Source organism: Camponotus floridanus, unplaced genomic scaffold, assembly GCF_003227725.1.
Source record: "Camponotus floridanus strain SB8 unplaced genomic scaffold, Cflo_v7.5 scaffold2, whole genome shotgun sequence".
Taxonomy (NCBI): Eukaryota; Metazoa; Arthropoda; class Insecta; order Hymenoptera; family Formicidae; genus Camponotus; species Camponotus floridanus.
In genome coordinates, this window is record NW_020229325.1 from 2858950 (window position 1) to 2885803 (window position 26854).

General features: G+C 30.2%; 1 protein-coding gene, 2 long non-coding RNA genes and 1 other non-coding gene across 5 annotated transcripts; all 4 read right to left on the reverse strand.

Moving 5' to 3' along the window:
* Nucleotides 1-875: 875 nt before the first annotated feature.
* Nucleotides 876-8213, reverse strand: LOC105253597 (lipopolysaccharide-induced tumor necrosis factor-alpha factor homolog). 2 transcript variants are annotated; one of them, XM_025408174.1, is made up of 4 exons: nt 8061-8213; nt 1792-1908; nt 1155-1296; nt 876-1088 (listed from the first exon to the last, which is right to left on the reverse strand). In XM_025408174.1, exons 2-4 carry the CDS (start codon nt 1892-1894, stop codon nt 986-988), a joined length of 348 nt encoding a protein of 115 aa, XP_025263959.1. In that variant the 5' UTR covers nt 1895-1908; nt 8061-8213; the 3' UTR covers nt 876-985. The 2 variants fall into 2 exon arrangements, with proteins under 2 accessions (XP_025263959.1, XP_025263960.1); XM_025408175.1 differs by lacking the exon at nt 8061-8213 and adding an exon at nt 2249-2325.
* Nucleotides 8214-10370: 2157 nt separating this feature from the next.
* LOC105253598 lies at nt 10371-12418 on the reverse strand. Its single transcript, XR_003122679.1, has 3 exons — nt 12068-12418; nt 10905-11131; nt 10371-10827 (listed from the first exon to the last, which is right to left on the reverse strand). It is a non-coding gene; the product is annotated as an uncharacterized LOC105253598 (transcript).
* A 1706-nt stretch (nt 12419-14124) lies between these two features.
* Nucleotides 14125-17702, reverse strand: LOC112637741. The gene is made up of 2 exons (XR_003122684.1): nt 16307-17702; nt 14125-16119 (listed from the first exon to the last, which is right to left on the reverse strand). It is a non-coding gene; the product is annotated as an uncharacterized LOC112637741 (long non-coding RNA).
* Nucleotides 17703-17927: 225 nt separating this feature from the next.
* LOC112637047 lies at nt 17928-25338 on the reverse strand. Its single transcript, XR_003122683.1, has 3 exons — nt 25069-25338; nt 18562-18679; nt 17928-18063 (listed from the first exon to the last, which is right to left on the reverse strand). It is a non-coding gene; the product is annotated as an uncharacterized LOC112637047 (long non-coding RNA).
* Between the last annotated feature and the right edge of the window lie 1516 nt (nt 25339-26854).

The window sequence follows — 26854 nt, forward strand, 5'->3', positions numbered from 1 at the left end:
TACATAAAATAAGGAAATAAATAGCGTTTAACAAATGCGTTGTGTAATATTCTAATGAAAATAGAAAAGAAATAAAAAATATTATAGACTCTTTTGATATATTTTTGTTCATTTGAATAAAAAAATTATATGAATAAAAAAACATTCCTTAAAATTGACTATATCATTGTATTAAAGCTTCTTACATTTTCACATTTATGGAGTAAAAAATTATAGATATTTCAATGAAATGTGACAAACAATAATAAAAAATTATATGTACATAATCTCTTATATTTAGAAAAATAACCCAGCAAACAAAATATAACTATTTTGTAAGGGCTAACCCGTATTTTGTTACATAAGTTATGTCTTATTTATATTATAATTATATAATTTTATTTTATATAATTGTGTTATATATATATATATATATATATATATATATATATTTATAAAACACAATTATATAATATACATATATAAATAACAAATCAATATATATATATATATATATATTGTAACAATATATATATATATATATATATATATATATATATTGATTTGTTATTTACTGATCATAAAATATTACCAATATAAATTGAATGTAACTGTTCCATACAATGAGTATTATGTAGTATACATTGTATGTAATGTATACATTATATTACTTTCGTTGTATTTTATAACAATGATATAAATATGTATATATGTGTGTGTGTGTGTGTGTGTGTGTGTGTGTGTGTGTGTGTGTGTGTGTGTGTGTGTGTGTGTATACGTGTTTGCTAGAAAGAAGTAAGAACGATATGTTTCGTTTTTCACAATATACAATGTAAATTTGTTTAAAATCAAAACTTTTATATCGATATATTTTAACTAACATAAGATATTTTAAATAATTGATATTTTTTTAAAGCATACACAAATTGTTTTTTTTTATCCTACACATATTGGTCGACAATAATGCCACAGTATCTCTTTGTATTCTTATCTAATTCAGAATTCGTCAATTTTCGGATATTCCAAGATAAGTACCGCATGATGGACAATAATGTTTCTTCGCCAGACAGCCGTCCATACAGTAGGGACATGGTACACAACACCAGAGTCTGGAAAATATTTGAGATTAATATTGTCATTTTTTTATTAAGATCTGTTACATCTTAAAATCTTACCCCAAAGCACAAAGAAGCAGCGCGATCAAATGAGTTTTCATGTTCGCTTCCGTTTCCACGCGTGTGGATATATTAGCATGACAGTGTGGACAAGTCAGATGTTGCGATTGTGGACCAAAAGCTCCGGCCGTTATAATGACACCTATATTTAATCAAATTATATTAAATTTTATAAAGTTATAAATTTCAAATCTTTATTAAGAAAACATAGCAAGTAAAAATTGTTTATTCCTTTTCAATAATTTATAACTAAAATTTTTATATTTCATAGACAGAGAAGCAAATTTGTCGATAATAAAACTTGTAAAATAACTATCATACAAATTTTAACTATAGATTTTCATAAATTCTATAGATTCTATAAATTTGATACAAAATGTGATATATAATGCTGTTAATAAAATGCTGGCAGAAATATTTAACAAAGTTCAATAAAATATAGTGACAGAAATTAATGGCAAAGACCAAACACATCTTAATCAATACATATAAATATTTGATGCTTGATTTGTTTCTGCTTCGTCAATTTACTGTCTAGTTAGATTTTATCAACAAAATACAAGCTTAGACACTCCGTGCCATTTTCTGCTCAAACTTGATAATTTACTTCCAACATTTTGCTTATATGTATACATACTTGGTTGTGGTGGTGGCTGTGGTTGTGGTGGTGGCTGCGGATATGGAGTGTATGGAGGTGAGGCAAAACCAGGTGGCGGCGGATTCTGCTCCATTTTATCCATCAATAATGATTATTCTTTAATTGTAAAATATAAAAAAAAATTACAATTTAATATATCAAGAATCACTCATTAAGGGAAGTATGATTTTATGATAACATATTATAATATTGCATATTATAATATTTACAATAGCTAAAAGATTAAAATATACGAAAAAGAGAAAAAAAAGAGAAAGAGAGAGAGAGAGAAGGAAAAAGAGATGCTTCGTATAAAAAATGAATAAAAATAGGTGAAAACAATTTAAAAACAAAGCAACAATATACGTGTTTCTACGTCATCGGTTTAAATAAAATTTTACAAATAGAACAAATTTAAGAATTAAACTGAATTAAATCGATAGAGTGGATATTTTACCGTCAAGTAAAGATAGAAACTGTGCAAAAAAACAGATACTCCAGTTGTGAAGGCTTATACAGATTTAGCGTTCTGAATGACCTCGCTTCAATTTCGATAACATCTTTTTATCGATTCTGCGTATTCATTTGAAACAAGATAAAATGTGTGTATCTATCTATAGATAGTATATGTGAAGTATATAGATAACATCCATTATAACGAGTTTAATTTAAAGAAATCAGAATTAATTTATATTTATATTTATATTTAATTTATATTTAACATTTTCTTGGCAAACAATATTTATTAATAAATACAGTATTATTATTTGCAGAATGAATTTCCTGGCAGAATCTATTTCACACATTTATTCTTATACGTATACACACACACACATATATATACACACTTGGGCGTAGCCAAGATTTTATTTAGGGGAGGGCAAAAATTTACCAAATAAAATCTAATAAAATTTTTTATTATTTCAACTAAACTTTTTATTTATTTATATAAGAACTTAAATTTAATATTTATGTTAAAATCTTCGTTAATCTTCGCAAAATCTCTACATTTTTTTTACTTTTCTAAATTACTTTTCTGTGTCAGATGGAACAAGTACCCTGTCCTGCCCCACCCTGCCCCATCCTGCCCCACCCTGATTACACCCATGTATATATATACGTGTGTGTGTGTGTGTGTGTGTGTGTGTGTATGCGTGTATGCGTGTATGCGTGTATAATACCGTATTTGCAGATCAGTACATCTTTATCACAATTTGTAGAACTCTCGTGATAAATCTTTCTCGATAATACTTCAATAAATTGTTTTCCAACGCATCGAACATTCTCAATTAGACTTCAACGAAATAAATGATTAGAAAACGGCTATCGGAAACGAATATAAAAAATATTTGTCTTTTTTCTCTGATTTTAAGATAACATATCTCCGCGAAATGTTAACACATTTAATTATACTGTTATTACTGTTATTATTGTTATTACTATTATTACTGTTATTAACACTACTTCAGAACTTTTTTTCTTGTTAGATTATTATTCTTATTAGATTATTATATAAGATAAAATCAAATATATTGAATGATCTTGAATCGTGATACAATCCTGGTTTTTCGAAAAAATAAAAAATATAATTTAAAATGCGAGATATTCGTATAAGAAATATTGCCGGGATGACACGTAATGGATAGTCGCATAAAACTCGCAGAAGAAATACCGAGAAATACACGAGGTCTTATTAATTGAATATGATTTAATAATTTCGTCGGCGATCTCCTCGCTAACGATACAATACTCAGATCGAAATCATTGCTCTCGGAATTATAATAATCTCAAATCGAAAAGTCACACCAATGCGTCGCTTATGTGACAAGATGTAATTAAGGACAATAAAAAGGACGGAAGTGAAAAGTCAGAAAGCATGTTAGGTCATAAAAATATTAACTGATTTTATTTATCTGTTTGGAGTTCCTAACAAGATTATAAGCGACAGAGGGACGTTTACGATCTAAACGTTTCGCATATTTTGTGACAGCTACGGGAATTAAGCACGTATTACGTCGTTGCCACCTCACGAGCTAATGGTCAATATGAAAGGTACAACAGGACGATTGTACAGGCATTAGCTACAATGACGGCGGGACGAGATCCATGCGATTAGGACGCAATCGTTAAACAGGTGCAGAGTAGATCCCGAATCCGCAAGATCCTTATTAACGACCGCTACGAAGTTGAGAATTTGCGAGAAAGAGACAAGTCGGACAGTTCTAGCCGCTGACAGGATGAAACCCTGAATCACGGTTCAAGGCGAATAGATCGAAGGCAACGAGAGGGCTGGCATTGATCGATTTGACGGAATCGATCTAAGTCAGTTATTACAACTTTGATCGATTCGATGGAATCGAGTTACTTATTACGAAGTTACTTATTACTGATTTTAATTGGCTCGGCAGGGTTAATTTAAGTTAGTTATTTCGGACTGATCTTGATTGATTCAACGGAAGTCAGTTATCAAGAATTGATCTCGATTGATTCAATCTGAGTCAGTTAGCACGAACTAATTGTAGCCAGTAGGAGGGTACCTGATGAAAGCGATTACTACAGACTGGTATCGATCGGTACATTGCTAGACTCAGTCATTAAAGGAAAGGGTCAATGGACCCATATCCATTGACGCGGATGCCACGGTGAGAGGGATGACAACCTTAACTAACTTTACTTATAAATATAAGAAATTATTCTCTGCGCCTCGAGTACCGAAGGGTTCTTAACGTGCACGATTTATTACTATATAAATAGTAAAATTATATGTATCATTCCTTTCTTTCATTTTTTATTTATATGATATTTGAAATTATTATAAATTATTGTAAAGTTTTATTGTTTCTCGGTACTATGTGTATATAGTTTATATTACTATCATAGTAAAATTTACTATAAAAATGAGTATCCTAACTATAATTTTTTTACCATGCAATTATAGTCAATTTTATCATCGATTTTTTTATTAGTGTATAACGTCGAACAGCGCAGGATCAGCAAAAGGAATCATGAAGGGTAAATACGTCGTCACGCAAACGACGTACTGATGTGGTCTTTTGATTTGAGATTTTTATAACTCCGACAATGGAGAGCAAATTGGAAGAGCAAACGATTTCGATCTGACAATGAGTATTGTATTGTATTGTTAACGAGGAGATCGCCGACGAGTTTATTAAATCATATCCAGTTAATAATATTTCGAGGTATTTCTTCTTCGAGTTTTGTGCGACTATCCACGAATGTAAGAAATAACCAATTATAGTCAATTACATGGTTAGGTTAGGTTCTTACATTCGATTCACGCGAATACGAAACACGTATGTACATACGTGCATATTACATATACATATGTACGTATATAACTCATATGTATGCACGTTTAATGCTATGTCATTTATGCTATATACTATAACAGTTCGATTACATCATCATATGATACGTTTAAAAAGTACTTGTTATCAATTGTAAAGAAAATCAATCAACATTTTTAATTTCTTCATCGAAGTTCCCTTTGCTGCGAGCATGGATAATGCATCGTATGATGATGAATTAAAAAAAAACAATGATTCGAATGTTCATTTCAAAAATTCGAAAAAATTATGATCGAATACCGCATCCAATTATTACAATTGTCAAAATACTCAATGAACAATTTATGCGGATATATACTTTGTATTATGAAAATCTTATATGGTTGTTTGATATATAATAGAATTTTTGCATCGCAAAATATTTTTGATTCGTGAAACGAAGGGGCGCATACACTGAATGCCTTTCGACTTTATTGTCAGCTAAAACAAGCATTCGTCTCACGTTTAGTAAACTGGTGACGTTCAAGCTCGAGATAAACCGATAAGAAAAAAATCCATTTTGCTTCTTATCAAGGTCAAACGCAAATTCTCGTGTTTATATAATACTTCGATTGCGTCCTTTTCTCACTTCTGTGTGTTTATTATCTTTTACGTCTAAATCTATAATTTGATTTGATTATGTACATAATACCCCCCCCCCTTGCTAATCTAGTCAAAATTAATAATTTTTTTACGCACACAAATCTGGAATCAATACAGAGTCAGCTGATACTTTATTTCATTATATTTACTGTTTTTTAATCGAAAGAAATCTGATTAAAAAAAAATTGCTGTTAAAATAATAAACTAGTAAAGTAAAATAAAAAATAAACTTCAATCTTGATGTTTGTTAAAAATACTTTTTTTATTAGTAAGATATACAGGGTGTTCCATTTTAAATAATACTCACATATCTCCAAAACGGTGCGTTAAATAAAAAAATGTTTCAAACAAAAGTTGTATGGCTTGAAGGGGATCATCAGAAGATGGCAATGATTTGACCTTGGAGAGTCATTTGAAGGTCACGTGATAGTCACCGTCAATTTCTTAAATGGCTCCCTACTTTTTATTGCATATTCTTGTAGCTTATCTCAAGGGCTTTTCAAAACACTATAATAAAATATTTTTTTCTCAAGTATTTTTTGAGTTATAAGGCTTGAAATCATTTCTTAATTTTACCATTTTTCGATTTAATGCAGTATTTCTGAAATATTCGCATGTATGTTGATTAAAATGGTCTACCCTGTGTGTATATATATATATATATATATATATATATATATATGTTGCTTATAAAAAAATAATTTTTAACTAACATCACGATTAAAGTTTGTTTTTTATCAAAATAAGCTTAATTACTTATGATAACAGCTGATAAATTACTCATAATACAGCTTTGAGATGCAGTTATATATATATATGTATGTATTTATGTATGTGTAATATTGGGTGATTCATAGATGCATGATAATACTTCTGGACTGTATAAGTTAAAAAAGTAAAATATATTATTTGCATATATATCACACATATTATACACATATTATACACATATTATAGATGAAATATGAAAGATTAAAGAAAATATTTAACTTTATTTTCTTGTTACAATTACAATATTTATAAATAAAATTTTTTCCAAATCGATAGATAGAGCAAAATGAACTTATAAGTAACAAGAATTCTTCTGATTTAAATCCATTGACCTTTTTGTGAGGAGAAAAGAGATTTAAAATTTCATTATTCCATAAAAATTGATATTGTTCAGAATTTAAAACAAATGATATCAATAAATGGGAAATAACTTCTGCAACGCCTAGTATTTTCGAACGAGTTTTTTCAAGGACTCGATTCAAAAATAGAACGTGCAGTAACGTATGTCGAAACAAAAGATGAACATTTCCAATATTTCCTTTAATTTTCTCATAACTCATATATTAAAATAATATTTTTTACTCGTTTTTAATGTACATTTACCTTCTAGAATATTGATATGCAAATTATTACATATATATATATATATATATATATATATATATATATATATACACACAAAGAGATAGTACTTCAAGTACTATGCAAATAAAAAATGTAGAATGAAATTTTTTTATACAAAACTTTTTTCGAGGAAATTGCTTTTGAAAATCCGTCGAGTATATGTGCACTTGATTAATAACAAGAATCAATACAGATCTCACTACATACAAGTATTCTCTTCGTAAATAACATTATAATATTAAAAATAATAAAATAATATTAAATAATATTATGAGTTGTATAATATTGGTATGAGTCAAAATAAATACAATAAGCTTTAATAATATATCTATTTTAATGAATTACAAATTGCTGAAAATATTACTCTTTTTGCTACATATAAAATATTCATTAATTTATTTGACAAGTTAAAGAAGTTTGAACTAATAATGTTTTTTTAATATTTCAAATCTTTATTTGTTCAAAAATTATCTTAATTAATCTTCATTTATTCGAAACAAAACTGCATAAAAAAATTTATTTTACATTTCCGACTTGTATTTGCATGAATAAATCCATTTCGCAAATATCACTTATAATTACATTCAAATATACTCGTCTCATGCAATGTATATAATATTATATATAATATTATATATATATATATATATATATATATATATATATATGTATAATGTTGCATATATGTTTAAAAAATTTAATCACGAAACAGAATATTTCTTCAACATAATGGATTAATGTTTAGCTATAAGAAATTTTTTAGATAGCTACGACAGTTTCGTTCCTCGAGATCAGAATTTCTGACAATTTTTTTCTGAGCACTAACTTCGCGGTAAAATTCCATTGGCGACTTCTTTACCGTAATTGTCTGATCGTTTGTGGTTCAATTTCTATTTGTCACGGTCTATTAATACGTTAGCATACCTGTCAAGCTACAGGGGAACGCTCGTAGAAGAATGTTGTGCCGATGTCCGTGGACGTGTTCGCGACACGACAGCAAAATCACTTCCGTAAAACTGCCATGAGTCTTCGTACATGTGAACTTGAGCGCAATGGCGGGATACGCGGATTGGGTGGGAGAATGTCATATATATATATATATATATATATATGTTGACGAATAAACGAATGAATTCTGGCGTTTAATTTATTAATCAATTAATTGATGTTATCGATTCGTGAAAGATTACATTAAGACGATAGAGATGAGATAATTGACGTATCATGGATAAATAATTTCACATTGTACACGAAAAAATATTTTTATCGGAAAAAATGAAGGAAAGAAAAGACGAAAATACGATTTATTCAAGGATGTCTTGTATGTACAATCCCAGCAAAAAGTAGCTGAAAATCAATCAATATTGACGAATATATCCACTTTTGGTATATTTTGAGTAATTGTGTGGAATATTACAATTTGAAATTGTGTGGAATATTACAATTTGAATTTTTTTTTAGCTACAGTACAGAGATGTATTTTTTAATATTTATTGCGTTTTTACTGAAATATTCCGAATTTTGTTAATCGAAATGATTAAGGATGTTTTGTACCTATTTTCAAAATATTGAGAATTTAATGAAAATTGTACAAAATGTCCTTACATATGTTTAAAATCTTCAGTACAATTTATAAATCGATTCGTTGAAGCGTTCACAAGTTATAAGGATTTTAATTTGCACTGAATTAACATGTGTCCTCATGGGAAACGTATAACCACGTTGATTCAAATGACAAAAACACATGGAAATAATATTCACAATTTGTTTAAAATTGCAAAAATTTAGATACAGAGGAAATATTTGGTCAAATAATATTGTACAAGTACTAACTTGTTAAAAAGATATTAAATATAATTTAATAAAGTTAATTAATAAAGTTATATGTATCTGTTACAAGGCGAAATTCTCTGTAAAATTCTGTACAATTTTCATTAAATTCTCAATATTTTAAAAAGTACAAAACGTCCTTAAAATACAATGCCATAAATTCAAGAAGTTAGATTAGATAATTTTTATTCAAATTGTGAATGACTTTGTGTAACATTATAATTTTGATTTGTAGATTTATAGAATTTTGATATGATGATATTTCTTGCAAAATGGACAATGAATAATTACTTGCATGTGTAGGTGTTTCGCATCGGAAATAGATAACAGAATTGTGTGATACTATCAGAAATGAAGTAACGTAAACCGAGAATTGTTAAAATTTCATAGTATAACATATGATAATAAATAATAAAAGATAATAATAGCAATAATAAGATAAAATTGAATTGTTTCTCCATATCACAATTCGAGAAATCATTTTTATTTATCTCATTTAATGTCATTTTGATTATAACATTTCCTCGATGAGATTACAATAATTCCATCACTTTTATTAATAGTATTTGTTAAGCTCCGTAAATATTTAATACTGTATTATTTTAAGACTTTTTAAATAAGTAGAATAAATAGAAATAGTAAAATAAGTAGAATATATTTAGGATATTTAGGATATATATCAAAAAGAATTCGTTTTTCGTCGTATACATATTTTTATTTGCATCTATAACATCCGTTTTTGAAATTTTATAATATTATCGTAACAAGATTTCCGTGTCAGCAATTTGGTCCAGTCGCTTTCATCACGCATGTACTTAAAGTTGCACAAAAAATTAACTTTTTTAACAAAAACATTAACGAATGATAAGAATTTGTAATGAATTTAAAATCTCTAATACAATAGCGATTAATCTTTGTGCTCATAAACCACTGTACTTTTTGAAATACAATAACAATCCGCACAACAACAGTGAAACGTAACAATATAAAAAAGCTTTTTTCAGAATGCAAACAATAACATTGTTCTATTATTAGAATCCGATTCAAATATCGAATATTTTAGTATTATACGTCATTTTTACTATATTCGAAATCTTTAAAACCCATGTATACAATTTGTGAATAAATATATATGAAGTTTAATCGCGAACGCGATTATTTCTAATATAATTCAACTCTTTCTCCTTATATGTATATATATAATTGTAATTCCCTAACTTATTCGAAATTCAATTCCTACGTTGAGAGAAAAAGAATCTCGGAATTTGTATTTAGGGTTTTCAAATTCTGAGAGATAAGATATGTGTATGATATTATTGTGATGTTATGATATTATTTGTTCCAAAAATTTAATTACACATTATTATGAAGAGAAGAAGAAATTAGTAAGCTCTAAAAAAAATCACATTGTCTATTCTAATCTTTTATAAAATATCTGCATTTTCTGTCGAGCTATCTTTATACAAAATTCAACTAATAATGTAATATTGGAAGAGATAAGATTGTAATTATCCAGTTGCCATCGGAATATGTTATCCGATATTGTCAGAAATATTCCAATATTTTTGAAATATTTCAATGCAGGAATGTTATAATATGTTCTGTGACTAGAGAGAGGGACGGTTCGGCTATCGGAGTGTTCGAATAAGCCTCGTCGTCATAAGAGCTATTGCTGCTGCTGGTGCTATTACTGCAGCTGTTAGTGCTACCATTGCTGGAATCGTCAATGTAACAGATTTCGCGATCGGCCATAGATGACTCGATTCGTGAAACTCGAGACTATGACGACTGGATTGTGTTGGGTTGTAACCAACTACGAAGATCTTGTAAGGGCGTTTGAAGGCACTGCAAGAGATTTCCACTGAAACAGTAAAATTATTTATTAAATTAAATTAAATTAAAATATTATAGCACTGCTTTTATAATGAATTTATTTACTTGTCGCGATAATTATTGACGTTGGCGAAGGTGCGTCTGGCATATATGCAAATGGAGCATCGGCGACGATTCTGGCAGGATGTTGCGTGAAATGTTGCGGCGCTCAAGTGGCGCGTAGCGTCCTTCAATGCGATTGTCTCCCTTGCCAGCGTCGCAACGCCTTCTTCTCGACGTTTGACTCCTAATTCATGCTGTTCCACCCTGAGTCTCTGCCGCAACATTTCATTCTGGAAAAAATAAATAGAGAATCGATATGATATATATATTTGAATAGGACGAGATTCCCTATTTTACTGCAATTTATGCACAAATTGTATTTTTTTGTATTCAAATATAAGCTAATGATTATTTTTTAATACTTTTCGAAAAGATTGACGTACTCGTTTCATCTTAGCATAAACTGAAGATTTTTTTTTTTAATAAAAATCTGGCTCTTAATTTTAAATTATTCTCGAAAGAGCATTCTATATATGCATCATCAAGAAAACAATTCAAAGAGACTATCTTTAAAAAAAATCATAAGAAAGAGACTAGAACTTCTCTAGAGAAGTCCAGGTCTCTTTCTTATGATTTTTTTAACGATAGTGTCAGACCTCACTGTGGATATTGAACTTTCAAACTTTTGTAATTATTTGATTAGAATTATGAAAACATCCTCCCTATATCTGGATCCTAGCTTCTTTTAATTTTTATTTGTTTGGGTTGCTGAAGAAACATTTTTGAGGAAGACAATTTTTAGATGCTACAATAATATGAAATGCTGTTCAAAAATCTCAAGAGTCGGATTTTTATCGAAAGTGAAATTTAACTCATATCAAGATGAAACAAGTATGTCTATCTTCTCGATATTGAAAAGTACTCATTAATTTATATTTAAACACACAGTGTTCAATATGTGCGTATGTTTAAATAATAAATAAAAGTGAAGAAACAGAGAATCTTATTTTTTGATCTATCCTAGTATTATATGTTTCAAAAATATGCGAACATATGAAATAAAATTTTTCAAAGGTAAAGAAATTCCAAAAATAGAATCTAATAAGAATAGAATATAGAGATAAAGAAAATTAAGAATTTCGAATCTTGAAGATAAATCAATCCTTCTGGATAAAACGACGTGCAATATGTATATTCGAATCAAACACATACAAAAAAATTTGTACCTCTCTCTCCAAAGTATCCCTTTCGGCGCGAATAATAGTGGCCTGTCGGATAACATCTTGGCGCGCTCTGTCGAGATCTCGCCTTGTGATCTCGTTCTGCTCGAGCTGCATCTGCAAACGATGAAAGGCTGACTCTCGCTGCTGCTCTAGTCGATTTTACGCTGCCACATAGTTATCCTTCTCGGTTTTCGCGCGTTCGATCTCCTCTTCCAATCGGAGACTTCTCTCCAATTGTAGAAAAAGTTCATCTTCTTTGCCACGAAGTTCCGTCTCGCAACCCTCCAGCCGTCTTTCCAGATTCCTACGAGTCTCTTCCAATCTATCTCGTTCAGCCTTTGGAATCAAGATCATCGAATTTCAGTAACATAATTTTGGACCCCGAAAAAAAATTTTATTGTCCGATAAATAAACTACTACTATATATAACTAAATATAAATATAAATAATTATAAATCGAATACATTTAATTTTCCTTTTTCTTATATAATCTTTGTGAATATAATAAAAAATATTAAAAAGAATAATTGAAAAATAATTTTGTATCATTTTTTAGAAAAAATGAAATTTAAATAATTGAAAAAAAATTGCCCACATATATAATCATATATAATCATATATAATCATATAAAACACACATATAATCATATAACCACATATATAATCATATAAAATTATATAAATAATTTATATTTATGAATAAAGTAACTTTGAGCAATTTGATTTTATTCTATTTGTTGTTTTAATAACATCCGCTCATTGATTTTGCATGTTTGGTATTAATACCAGTATATACACAATATTTTATTTTAACTTACACTTATTAATGACTAGCATGCATAAATTTGTCAATGAACTGATTGCTTACTGCGATAAAATAGATATTGCGAATATATAAAATGTGGAAACACATATCATTTTAAAGAAGTGTTGAGTATATTTTTGCTTTGTAAAAATCTGTTCTGCACTATTTTTATCGATTCTATTCAATGATTCCGTATTGTCAGTATTAAATTCGTTTTGACAATCACTAGTGAATCTAGCTCGATTTTGCGCGGTCGTTCGATGACACAAGATGACGCATACTCGATACTCCCTTTCCTCACCGGTTCTGGTTTTGTCTAATGGCGGTCTCACATTGTAGGTCAACTAGGTGAGCAAGCGAGGTTGATGAACGCTAACTATGGAATACTGAGAAATAATAGGCTCTTTTAATAAGCTTTTTTACAATAATGAAGAACGAGAAGCCGCAAAATCCGAAGAAAATACATAATTTTATATATTAAAGAAGATTATATTAGAGAAATAATTGAATAACATGTGCATGTGAATTAATTAGAGAAATAACTGAATGTGTACGAGAACTCTACTAATTCTAATTTTGTCATTAATTTCATTAATTTAATTTTAATTTTCACATAGGATATATATATATATATATATATATATATATATATATATCCTATGTGAGTGGATTTATATTTTATATTTATGTTTATTTTATGTTTATTTGATTTGTTTATTATATAATTTATATATATTATCTAATATTTATATTTTGTATGTGTGTGGAAAAAATTTGCTATCATATTTTATGCTACTGTAGCAAAATCAATTGCTATATAAACAGCAAAAAGATTTGTTTGATTGGAAGTCAGTATTCAAAGTTCTGTTCTTATATTTATTATCTTACAATTAGTAGTATGACCTTAAATCACATTTTTTAAGATTTCATTCAACCATGAATGAAATGGCTGTAACATTTTCAGAATTTACTTAAGATGATTTTAAATAACGAACTATAAATACAGAATTAAAAATATTAATTTCATTAAATAAAAGAAAAGATTCTATTGTGTTGAATTTTGCTATAATATTGAACAATTAGTTACAATAGCAAAACTTGTCACTATTAGAAAAAATTTTAAATATATTTGTATATATTTTTATATATTTTAATAGGGGCTATGTTTTTGCAGCAACAGTAAAGTTATTTGTTATGTATTTAATAGTGATATAGAGGAGATAGGTGTACGGTCTTACAGAAAACTACTTCAATGTTGGCTTAACTTAAAGATCTTCCTTTATTTCCTCAATTACTCCAATATATTAATCTCGGTTAGACTAGACTGTGTTCCCGACTCAACTGTATCGTTCGCAGGAAGGCAAGGACGAATCTATTTCATCCCTACTTTCCTACTGCCATTTTCCAGAAGCGTAAGATAAGAATTCTACATCCTTTACAACCAAACATAATGAAATATATATCAGCTCTTCCCCTTTTTAACAAAAATTCTTACTTTAATAAGAAATCAAATAATTTTTAAAATAAACTGGTTCCAATCTTCTGCGTCGAAGACGTACATTTACATTTTGTTTAGATTCTTTTTCCTGCTCTACAGATATCTCTTTCGGCGCATTCTCCTCCGTCTCTTTCTCGGTTAGAATATCAACCGCACATTTTCTCTGTCACATGCTACATCCAGTTCCTCTCTCGCTTCAACAATTTGTGTACTCTTAGACTTATCACTGCGTAACTGTGTCGCTTTCATATTTTTCCATTTTCTAATTTTATTAAATAATGAAGCTTTTATTAAATAGTGAAGCTTCCTAACTTTTTAACTACCGTGCCAAAACGCCATTTAATTTTTTCATTTAAATATTTCCGTACGGCTGTTATCTCCAATTCGAAAATTCCTCGTTTTATTATCGCATTTTAAATTTGTCATTGTTATTAATTCTTTAGGAAAAATCAAATGCAATCGACTACGCAACTTTCGCTCAAACATACTACTATATCTACATAATTTTCACTGGTGATTTCTTTAACTCTGGAATTGGAGTAATGCAATAATGAAAAAAAAATTTTTGAACATTTTCTTCTATCATATTTTTCATTAATTTAACTTTATGTAATCCTTGCTTAAGTGTTTGCACGAATCTTTCTACTAAACCATTAATCGCTGGATGATACAGAGCCGTTTGTTTATGAATAATTCCATTAGCTTCAATAAAGTCTTGAAATTCCTGCGAAATAAACGTTTTACCATTATCCATTACTAATATTCGCGGTATACCAAAACTTGAAAATATTTCCCGGAATTTTTCTATTGTATTTTTCGCGGTAATATTTTTCATTATATATACTTCAGGCCATTTTGAAAACGAATCTACGCAAACTAAGAAATTGTAATCTTCAAATGGTCCCGCAAAATCTATATGAATTCTTTGGAACGGTTCTTCCGCAGGCTCCCAATGATGCCATGACATTGATTTAGGATTATTCATGCGACGACTACATTCTTTACAATTTTGTACCGTATTTTCGATATCTTTATCAATACCACGCCACCAAATATAATTTCTTCCTAAACCTTTCATTCTAACAATTCCTACATGTCCAGAATGTAGTTCTTTAAGAATTCAATCTCTTAAAGTTTTTGGAATCACTACTCTATCTTTTCGCAATAATATTCCATTACACAAAGCAAATTCGTGATCCTGTAACCCTAACTTTTTCCTTTTCCGGTTTCTAATGCTTCCTTTATTTTCACAAGATCAGTATCCTTAGACGTTTCTATTCTAATTTCGTTAGCTTTAACTGGCAACATATTTACAGTTTCCATAGTATAAATATCCAATGCATCAAAATTTGATAAACCTTTCTCTTTAATCGGTAATCGAGAGAACGCGTCAGCATTACCATGATTTTCAGTTTTCCTATACTTGATATCAAAATCAAAACCTTGAAGAAAAACCGCGTAATGCTGCATGCGCATTGCGCTATAGGCCGGTAAACCCTTACATGGATTCAAAATTTGTATAATCGGTTTATTATCCGTAAGCAATATAAAATGAGTACCGTATAAAATATTATGCAATACTATATAAAAAATTATGGAATTTTTTTATTCCGAAAACAATAGCATACGCTTCTTTATTTATTTACGTATTTCTTTTGCGTTTCATTTAAAGTACGCAAAGCGTATTGTATTACTCGTTCTAACCCATCCGGGTATTTATGTGACAAAACCGCGTCGTCTCCATACTGGCATCTGTAATTAGAACAATTGGCAGTTTTGGATTAAATGATTCCAATATATTATCACTACAAAAAAAAAACCTGCTTGGCACAGTTAAAAACTCCGCCGCTCCGCAATCTACATCAAACAAAATCTTCCGTTGTTCTACGAAGAGAGGAACTGTATATTATTTTGATCCATACTTCAAATGTTCGAATACCTTGTCCACTGTGGCTATGTTCTCGACATAATTCGTTTATTCTTTCTTTTTGCAAACTATTTTCAAATGACCACATTCCAAACATTTAGTACTCCGAGGAAGAGAACAGGAGGGCGCCAAATGATTTCTACCGCATCTAAAACAAACAATTTTATCAGACTTATGACTATTTTTCATGTGCGTAAAATTTCCTTTCGACGAAAAAGATTTCTTCGCTTCCGGTTTCATGGACAACACCGGCCTCTGGCCTGGCGGTTGTTTCTTCTCTTTCCCCTTCCTTTTGGATTTGGCTCTTGTTTCAATGTAGTCCACAGGCACTAAGAGTAAGGGCCCTGACCCTTTTTGATCTTCTTTCAATTGATGAATCTCTTGACCTCTGCTTTTTCCATAGAGCAAGCAATATTAAGGACTGACTCCATTGTCAGATCTACAGTTTCCAATAGTCTATCTTGAATCCGTGAATATTTTATCCCAAAAACGAATTGATTGCGTAATTCCGTTTTTAAATAATTGCCAAATTTACAATGTAAAGAGAGTTTCTGCAAGGCCGCCATATACTCCTGTGTTGACTCATCATTCTTTTGTAAACGCTTGCGATAAGTATATATTTCCGCAATTTCTAACGATTCTGACGCATAAAATTCTTCTAATTTTCTACATAATTCTCCAAATAGTATGTCTTCTCATACGGATCGTTCGGATCCAAACGATCGCATAGAATTCCAAACGCTTCTACTTCAATATAATGTAACAAATAAGCCATCTTCTCTTCTTCAGCTGTTATTTTGAAGACCTTGAACGAACCTTCTAGACAATGTAACTGTTTCATGTTTGTGTAGTCGGATCGAAATTTTCAATTTGCATTACATTTTGCACCTTTGCACAACTCATAAATCTAGTGCTCGCTTCTGATGCACTGTCTGCTCGAGTGGTAACACCACTTGTTGCCATAATTTATTAGAGAAAAATAGATTATTTCTCTTTTCTTTTGACCACATGACATATCGCTTATTTCCCGCGCAAATCATTATTTATTTACCAGGAATCCCATTCTCGTCGCCAAATTTGTTATGTATTTAACAGTGATATAGAGGAGATAGGTGCACGGTCTTACAGAAAACTACTTCTATGTTGACTTAACTTAAAGATCTTCCTTTATATCCTCAATTATTCCAATATATTAATCTCGACTAGACTATGTTCCCGATTCAACTGTGTCATGTCTCACGCAGGAAAGCAAGGACTAATCTGTTTCATCCCTACTTTCCTACTGCCATTTTTCAGGAGCGTAGGATAAGAATTCTACACCCCTACAACCAAACATAATGAAATATATATCAAATTGATATTTTTTTAAAGCATACACAAATTGTTTTTTTTTTCATCCTACACATATTGATCGACAATAATGCTACAGTATCTCTTTGTATTTTTATCTAATTCAGAATTCATCAATTTTCGCCTATTCCAAGATAAATATCGCATGATGGACAATAATGTTTCTTCGCCAGACAGTCGTCCATACAGTAGGGACATGGTACACAACACCAGAGTCTGGAAAATATTTGAGATTTAATATTGTCATTTTTTTATTAAGATCTGTTACATCTCAAAATCTTACCCCAAAGCACAAAGAAACACCGCCATCAAATGAGTTTTCATGTTCGATTCCGTTTCCACGCGTGTGGATATATTAGCATGACAGTGTGGACAAGTCAGATGTTGCGATTGTGAGCCAAACCTCGTTATAATGACATCTATATTTAATCAAATTATATTAAATTTTATAAAGTTATAAATTTCGAATCTTTATTAAGAAAGCGTAGCAAGTAAAAATTGTTTATTCCTTTTCAATAATTTATAACTAAAATTTTTATATTTCATAGACAGAGAAGCAAATTTGTCGATAATAAAACTTGTAAAATAACTATCATACAAATTTTAACGATAGATTTTCATAAATTTTATAGATTCTATAAATTTGATACAAAATGTAATATATAATGCTGTTAATAAAATGCTGGCAGAAATATTTAACAAAGTTCAATAAAATATAGTGACAGAAATTAATGGCAAAGACCAAACACATCTTAATCAATACACATAAATATTTGATGCTTGATTTGTTTCTGCTTCGTCAATTTACTGTCTAGTAAGATTTTATCAACAAAATACAAGCTTAGACACTCGGTGCCATTTTCCGCTCAAACTTGTTGATCATTTACTTCCAACATTTTGCTTATATGTATACATACTTGATTGCGATAGTGTCTGTGGTTGTGGTGGTGGCTGTGGATATGGAGTGTATGAAAGTGAGGCAGAACTAGGTGGCGGCGGATTCTTCTCCATTTTCATCCATCAATAATGATTATTCTTTAATTGATAAAATATAAAAAAAATTATAATTTAATATATCAAGAATCACTCATTAAGGGGAGTATGATTTTATGATAACATATTATAATATTGCATATTATAATATTTACAATAGCTAAAAGATTAAAATATACGAAAAAGAGAAAAAAAGAGAAAGAGAGAGAAGGAAAAAGAGATGCTTCGTATAAAAAATGAATAAAAATAGGTGAAAACAATTTAAAAACAAAGCAACAATATACGTGTTTCTACGTCATCGGTTTAAATCAAATTTTACAAATAGAGCAAATTTAAGAATTAAACTGAATTAAATCGATAGAGTGGATATTTTACCGTCGAGTAAAGATAGAAACTGTGCAAAAAAACAGATACTCCAGTTGTGAAGGCTTATACAGATTTAGCACGTTCTGAATGACCTCGCCTCAATTTCGATAATATTTTTTTATCGATTCTGCGTATCCATTTGAAACAAGATGAAATGTGTGTATCTATCTATAGATAGTATATGTGAAGTATATAGATAACATCCATTATAACGAGTTTAATTTAAAGAAATCAGAATTAATTTATATTTAATATTTTCTTTGCAAACAATATTTATTAACAAATACAGTATTATTATTTGCAGAATGAATTATTGTTTGCAGAATGAATTTCCTGATAGCCTTGCCACGTATATATTTACGTGTGTGTGTGTGTGTGTGTGTGTGTTTGCGTGTGTAATCTCACGCGTATTTGCACGCGATTAGTATATCTTTATCACAATTTGTGAAACTCTCGTGATAAATCTTTCTCGATAATACTTCAATAAATTGTTTTCTAGCGCATCGAACATTCTCAATTAGACTTCAACGAAATAAATGATTAGAAAACGGCTATCGGAAACGACTATAAAAAATATTTGTCTTTTTTCTCTGATTTTAAAATAACCATAACTAACTTTACTTAAATATAATATATTTTAAAATAACCATAACTAACTTTATTTAAATATAAAAAATTATTCTCAATGTCGAGTATTGAAGGGCTCTTAACGTGCCGACGATTTATTTATTTACATCGAGCACTAATACTCGGATGATCTGTTTATATATCGAGCGTAGAGATATCTATGGACTTATTCTCTTTAACTACGACGTCGAACAGCGCAGGACCATTGGAAGGAATGACGAAGCACACTAAACACTAGAAATCTATAATCAGAGATGCGTCAATGACTCCCCACAACGATTTCTATTCACCATCTTGTGACATCATTGACATCACATGTGGGGGCTGCGTTCCAAAATTCTGCACTGCCAATACTGAAAAATCTATAGTTTACGTGACGTATACTATAAATTTTCAGTACTGGCAGTGAATTTTTGAACACAGCCGTGCTTGTGTTTTGAGTCTAATCATACTGCAACAAAACAAGTTTGCTATACGAAGGATTTAATTGAACTTATAACATTACATAATACATGAAAAGACAAGATTTTACTCAGATTTAACACGAGCAACAATTAGCATGACGTCAATAAACGTCATCAGTAACGTCATTAATGATGTTATGGGGTACAAGATGGTGGAAAAATCATGTGATTTTACAGTGACCAATCAAAAACTGTTCGCCATTAGCGCATCTCTTATATTTTCTAGGCAAGGCTACCAGGAAATTCATTCTGCAAACAATAACACTATTTGTTAATAAATATTGTTTGCAAAGAAAATGTTAAATATAAATTAATTTTCTATAATATCTCTAATATAAATTATAGGTATCTCTAGTAAACACATGTCGCCACGCAAGCGACGCACTGATGTGGCTTTTCGATTTGAGATTATTATTATTCCGACGGAGAGCAAATCGGAAGAGCAAACGATTTCGATCTGAGTATTGTATTGTTAACGAAAAGATCGCCGAGTTTATTAAATCATATTCAGTTAATAATATCTCAAGGTATTTCTTCTTCGAGTTTTGTGCGACTATCCATTACATGTAATCCCGCATTATTTCTTACATTTCATTCACGCGATATATGGAATACATATGTACATACGTACATATGTGTATATTATATATACATGTGTATGTATATGTATGTACTTTTAATGCCATGTCATTTATGCTATATACTAACAGTTCGATTATATCATTATGTGACGCGTTTAAAAAATACTTGTCATCCCAGGTAGCAAGCACACGTCATTTGGACGTATCAAATTAGTCATTCACTGATTATTCTTGATGTCACGAGTTTTACATACATGTCATGACGTAAAAGTGACGGTCTAATGTCACAGATTTTTGACGTCATGACATGTATCGTATTTTGATGTCATAAAATGTACCATATTTTGACGTCTTTTTCTCAGCATAATAATGTATTTAATAGTGTTGTCAAATAAAGCAGATTAACTGATTCGAGAGCATTATTAAATTACAGCCATTATTTTATTCTTCAGAGGAATCTGGAATTAAATTGCTTTATTTGAAAACGCTGAAAAACACAAATATGGTAAGAAAATAGGTCACAAGTTTTATATTTGTTATTATTATTTTATTTAAATATAAATAAACTTACTTTTAATATCATATGAAATTTCAACAAATAATGCCTTTCGTTGTCTACGTTTTATAAAAATATATCAACTGTATTATAAAAAAATGTGTATATTTTTTAGCACTTTAATTATATTTGGTTAATATAGTTAATTTCACCGTGCACTAATTTAATAAACTTGAGTGGTTAAGCAACATGAGTCGTGCACAGATAAACGTATGCCTCGAAAGAAAAATTGTTAAAATCTGATCACGAAAATCATGTTATATAAAAAATTTTTAAAAATTTTTTATGGGATCGATGTACTAACTAATCACATTAAATAAAATAATCATCAGTTCATAAAATATGACATCAAAATAATGTTATATCAAGATGTCAATATAAAATCATGTAATAAATCAGTCACTTTGACGATATATGACAAAAAATGACCAGTTTTGAATGTTAAAATGATGTGTGTTTGCTACCTGGGCAATTGCAAAGAAATTCAATCAACATCTTTCATTCCTTCATCGAAGTCATTGTTCCCTTTGCTGCGAGCATGGATAATACATCGCGTAATGATGAATTAAAAAAAAAACAATATTATGATCGAATTCCGCATCTAATTATTATAATTGTCAAAATATTCAATGAACAATTTATGCAGATATACAAGGTCTGTCCGGAAAGTATCTGACCTTGTGCTGTAGCAGGAGAAAGAGCTAAATCTATCAATGGCGACGATGTCCCATTCAAAGTATTCCCCTTTGGAAGCCACAATCTTCTTCCAGCTTCGGATCTTCCCACTTTCGAAAACACTCCTTGTATTCAGCTTTCGGAATAGCTAACAGCCGCTTCGTCGCATTCCTTTTTATTTCCTCCACGTCATCGAATGTTCTTCCCTTAAGAGGATCATTCATGGATTCATCGCCATATACTTGACGAATCATGTGGATGGTTTCCGAACACGAATGGCCGAATTTTTGGCAAAATTTTCATAATGCACACTTTGTTCGATGCGTTCAGTCATCGTGAAATGCGACGCGCACGAAATTCAACGGTACGCTGTTTATTCAACAGCGTATCGTTGTCGACTGAAGACTTGAAGGACCGTGCTATCTGGCAGGGACAATCATAAAGATCCCCCCCTAAATGATGAGTACCTATTTTTAACAATAGCATACCCACATACAAAGCTAGAACACAAGATCGGATACTTTCCGGACAGACCTCGCATACTTTGTATTATGAAAATTTTATATGTTTGTTTGTAATTTAAGAGAATTTCTGCATCGCAAAATATTTTTGATTCGTGAAACGAAGGGGCGCACATTGGATGCCTTTCGACTCTATTGTTGGCTAAAACAAGCATTCGTTTCACGTTTAATAAACTGCTGACATTCGAAATCGAGCTAAATCGATAAGAAAGAATCCATAGCACTTCGCTTTTCATCAAAGCCAAACGCAGATGATAACAGCTGATGAATTACTTATAATAACAGCTTTGAGATGCAGCAATATATATACGTATGTATTTATGTATATGTTATATTGTGTGATTCATAGATGCATGATAATATTTCTGGTCTATACAAGTTAAAAAAGTAAAATATATTATTTGCATATAAGTCACACATATTATAGTTATTGAAATATGAAAGATTAAAGAAAATGTTTAACTTTATTTTCTTGTTACAATTAAAATATTTAATTATATTTAATATTAAATAAAATTCTTTCCAAATCGATAGATAGAGTAAAATGAATTTATAAGTAGCAAAAATTTTTCTGATTTAAATTTATTGGCCTTTTTTTAAGGAGAAAAAAGATTTAAAATTTCATTATTCCATAAAAATTAATATTGTTCAGGATTTGAAAAAAAGATATCAAATAAATGCGAAATAACTTATGCAATGCCTAGTAATTTCGAACGAGTCAAGGACTCGATTAGAACGTGCAGTAACGTATGTCGAAACAAAAGATAAACATTTCCAATATTTCCTTTAATTTTCTCATAACTCATATATTCAAGTAATATTTTTTACTCGTTTTTAATGTACATTTATCTTTTAGAATATTGATATTATTACATATATAAAAAAATTATTACATATATACACACACACACACACACACACAAAGAGACAGTACTTCAAGTACTATGCAAATCAAAAATGTACAATAGAATAAAAATTTTTTATACAAAACTTTTTTCGAGGAAATTGCTTTTGAAAATCTGTCAAGTATATGTGCACTTGATTAATGACAAGAATCAATATAGATCTCACTACATACAAGTATTCTCTTCATAAAAATAACATTATAATATTTAAAATAATAAAATAATATCAAATAATATTATGAGTTGTATAATATTATGGTATGAGTCAAAGTAAGCACAATAAGTTTTAATAATATATATATTTTAATAAATTATAAATTGCTAAAAATATCACTCTTTTTGCTACATATAAATATTCTTTAATTTACATATAAATTTACATATAAATATTCTTTAATTTACTTGACAAGTTAAAGAAATTTGAACTGATAATGTTTTTTTAATATTTTAAATCTTCAATCTTGTTTGAATAAAATTATCTTAATTAATCTAATTTGTTTGAAACAAAACTACATAAAAAAAATTTATTTTACATTTCCGACTTGTGAAAGGGAGTGACCATTTCTAGGTGGGACACGCTGTATATATATATATATATATATATATATATATATATAATAATATATAAAATATATATTAAATAAAAATATATGTATAATAAAAATATATATTATAAAATATATATTTATAATAATAATATATAATATATATATAAATATATATATATATATATGTATATATACAGCGTGTCCCACCTAGAAGTGTTCACTCCCTTTTAAACTAAAAGAGATAGACTATAACAAAAATATATGAAATTAAGCTTCAACTAAACTTTATTGTGAGCAATGATTGATTACAAAATTTATCTGTATTGAAGAACGAAAAGAGATGCGTAATTTTTTTATAATAATGTAGATATTTTGATATAATAAAAGTTGTAGCGCTGTTTGAAACGAATATAACGATGTATGATTTAATGTAAATATTTTACATATTATACGCGATTTTCCGGTTTGAAATATCGCGGGTGATGTCTACCATTTCATTTTCGGCCCTGCGATATAGCCAAGCTTCTGAGTATCATAATTAATTGACAACATGACATATGTCAACATCTAATGCACGAGTCAAAAGTTAGCTATATCGCAGGGCCGAAAATGAAATGAAGGAAGTCGCGCGATATTTCAAACTGGAAAATCTCGTATAATATGTAAAATATTTACATTAAAAAGTACATCGTTATATTTGTTTCAAACAGTGCTACTTTTATTATATCAAAAGATCTACATTATTATAAAAAAAAATTATGCATATCTCTCCGTTCTTCAATACAGATTTTGTAATCAATCACTATACTCACAATAAAGTTCAGTTCAAGCCATTTAATTTCATATATATTTGTTATGATCTATCTCTTTTAGTTTAAAAGATAAAATGGGGTGGCCACTTCTAGGTGGGACACGTATATGTATAATGTTGCATATATGTTTAAAAAATTTAATCACGAAACATAATATTTCTTCAACATAGTGGATTAATGTTTAGCTATAAAAAATTTTTGAGATAGCTACGACAGTTCCTCGAGATTAGAATTTCTGACAATTTTTTTCGGAGCACTAACTTCGCGGTAGAATTCCATCGGCGACTTCTTTAACATAATTGTCTGATCGTTTACGGTTCAATGTCTATTTGTCACGGTCTATTACGTTAATAAACGGTCTAATACGTTAGCATACCTGTCAGACTACAGGAGAACACTCGTAGAAGAATGTTGTGCCATTGTCCGTGGACGTGTTCGCGACACGACAGCAAAATCAGATTACTTCCGTAAAACTGCCATGAATCTTTGTATATGTGAACGTGGGCGCCACAAAGGCGGGATATGCGGATTGGGTGTCATATATGTTGTAGAGGCGTGCAAGTCTGCTGTCACTCCCGCTCGTTCCCGACAGCGAGGCTGGATTCTCGAGAATCAGATAAAGCTGCCAGATCTGTGTCGCAAGCAACATGCAACACCTCGTGGAGGGGATAACGAGGATGTGAGCGTAACGTACGTGTGAGCTCGGAGAAGCGCCGAGCTCACATGTATGTTACGTTTACATCCTCGTTATCCCCTCCACGAGGTGTTGCATGTTGCTTGCGGCACAGATCTGGCAGCTTTGAGTCAGATTATCGGGAGCGCTGTTATCGAGTCCCGAGAACGAGCGAGTCCCGTGTCCCGATGCTCTATTAGATGGAGTGGGGGTCGAAATCTACCCTTACTCTCGAGAATCCAGACTCGGGAACGAGCGAGTCCGGAGTCCCGATGCTCTATTAGATGGAGTGGGGATCGAAATCTACCCCCAGTCTCGAGAATCCAGTCCAAGGATGCAAGATTGTCTCCGCAAGCAACATGCCACGTGTAGTGAAGAAGATAATGAAGATGTGAGCGTAAGCGTATATGTGAGCTCAGCGCTTCGGCGAGCTTCGGATAGAAGAAGAGGACAGAATACAGTTTTCTGTCTCCTTCTTACCAAACAGGCAACGAAACTTAATGCTTTTATGTACAAAATAATGAGAGGAATCAATTGGTGTAAAGAAAACATACAGTTGTTTTTAAAAAAAAAATATGTAATTTGCAATTAACAATTTCATATTTTTTCTTAAAAACAACTGTATGTTTTCATACGCCTCCACCTACAAAAAAATTATTAGTAGCATATTACGGCCCTCTTGGTACCGTGCAACTTTTATACGTACAAAATTTTTGTATCTCTAAAAATAATGGAGATATTCCATATGGACAGAGTTATTGGTCCGCCTTGTATATGTAATATACAGGGTGAGCCATTTTAATTTATCCATCCCAATAACTTTTTTATATTTGAATGTACAACAAAATGTTTCAAATAAAAGTTGCTTGACTTCGAGGGGGACAGAAGATGAGTGGCAAAAATTTGAACTTGGATAGTCATTTGAAGGTCACATAAAGGTTACCTTCAATTTCTTAAACGGAACCCCCTATTTTTCATTGCATATTCTTGTAGCTTATCTCGGGAGCTTTCCAAAACACTATAATTAAGTACCTTTTCATTAAGTACTTTTTGAGTTATAAGGCTTGAAATAATTTCTTAATTTTACATAAACCATAAAATATCTAGTAAACCATTCATTTTTCGATTATCTTACCTTCATACTTTTATGTACAAAATAATGAGAGAAATCAATTGGTGTAAAGAAAACACATAGTTGTTTCTAAGAAAAAATATGTAATTTGCAATTAACAATTCCATATTTTTTCTTAAAAACTGTATGTTTTCTTTACACCAATTGATTCCTCTCATTATTTTGTACATAAAAGCATTAAGTTTTGTTGCCTGTTTGGTAAGAAGGAGACAGACAACTGTATTCTGTCCTCTTCTTCTATCCGAAGCTCGCCAAAGCGCCGAGCTCACACGTACGCTTACGCTTACATCTCCGTTACCCTCTTCACTACGCGTGGCATGTTGTTTGCGGAGACAATTTTACATCTCTGACCCAGTC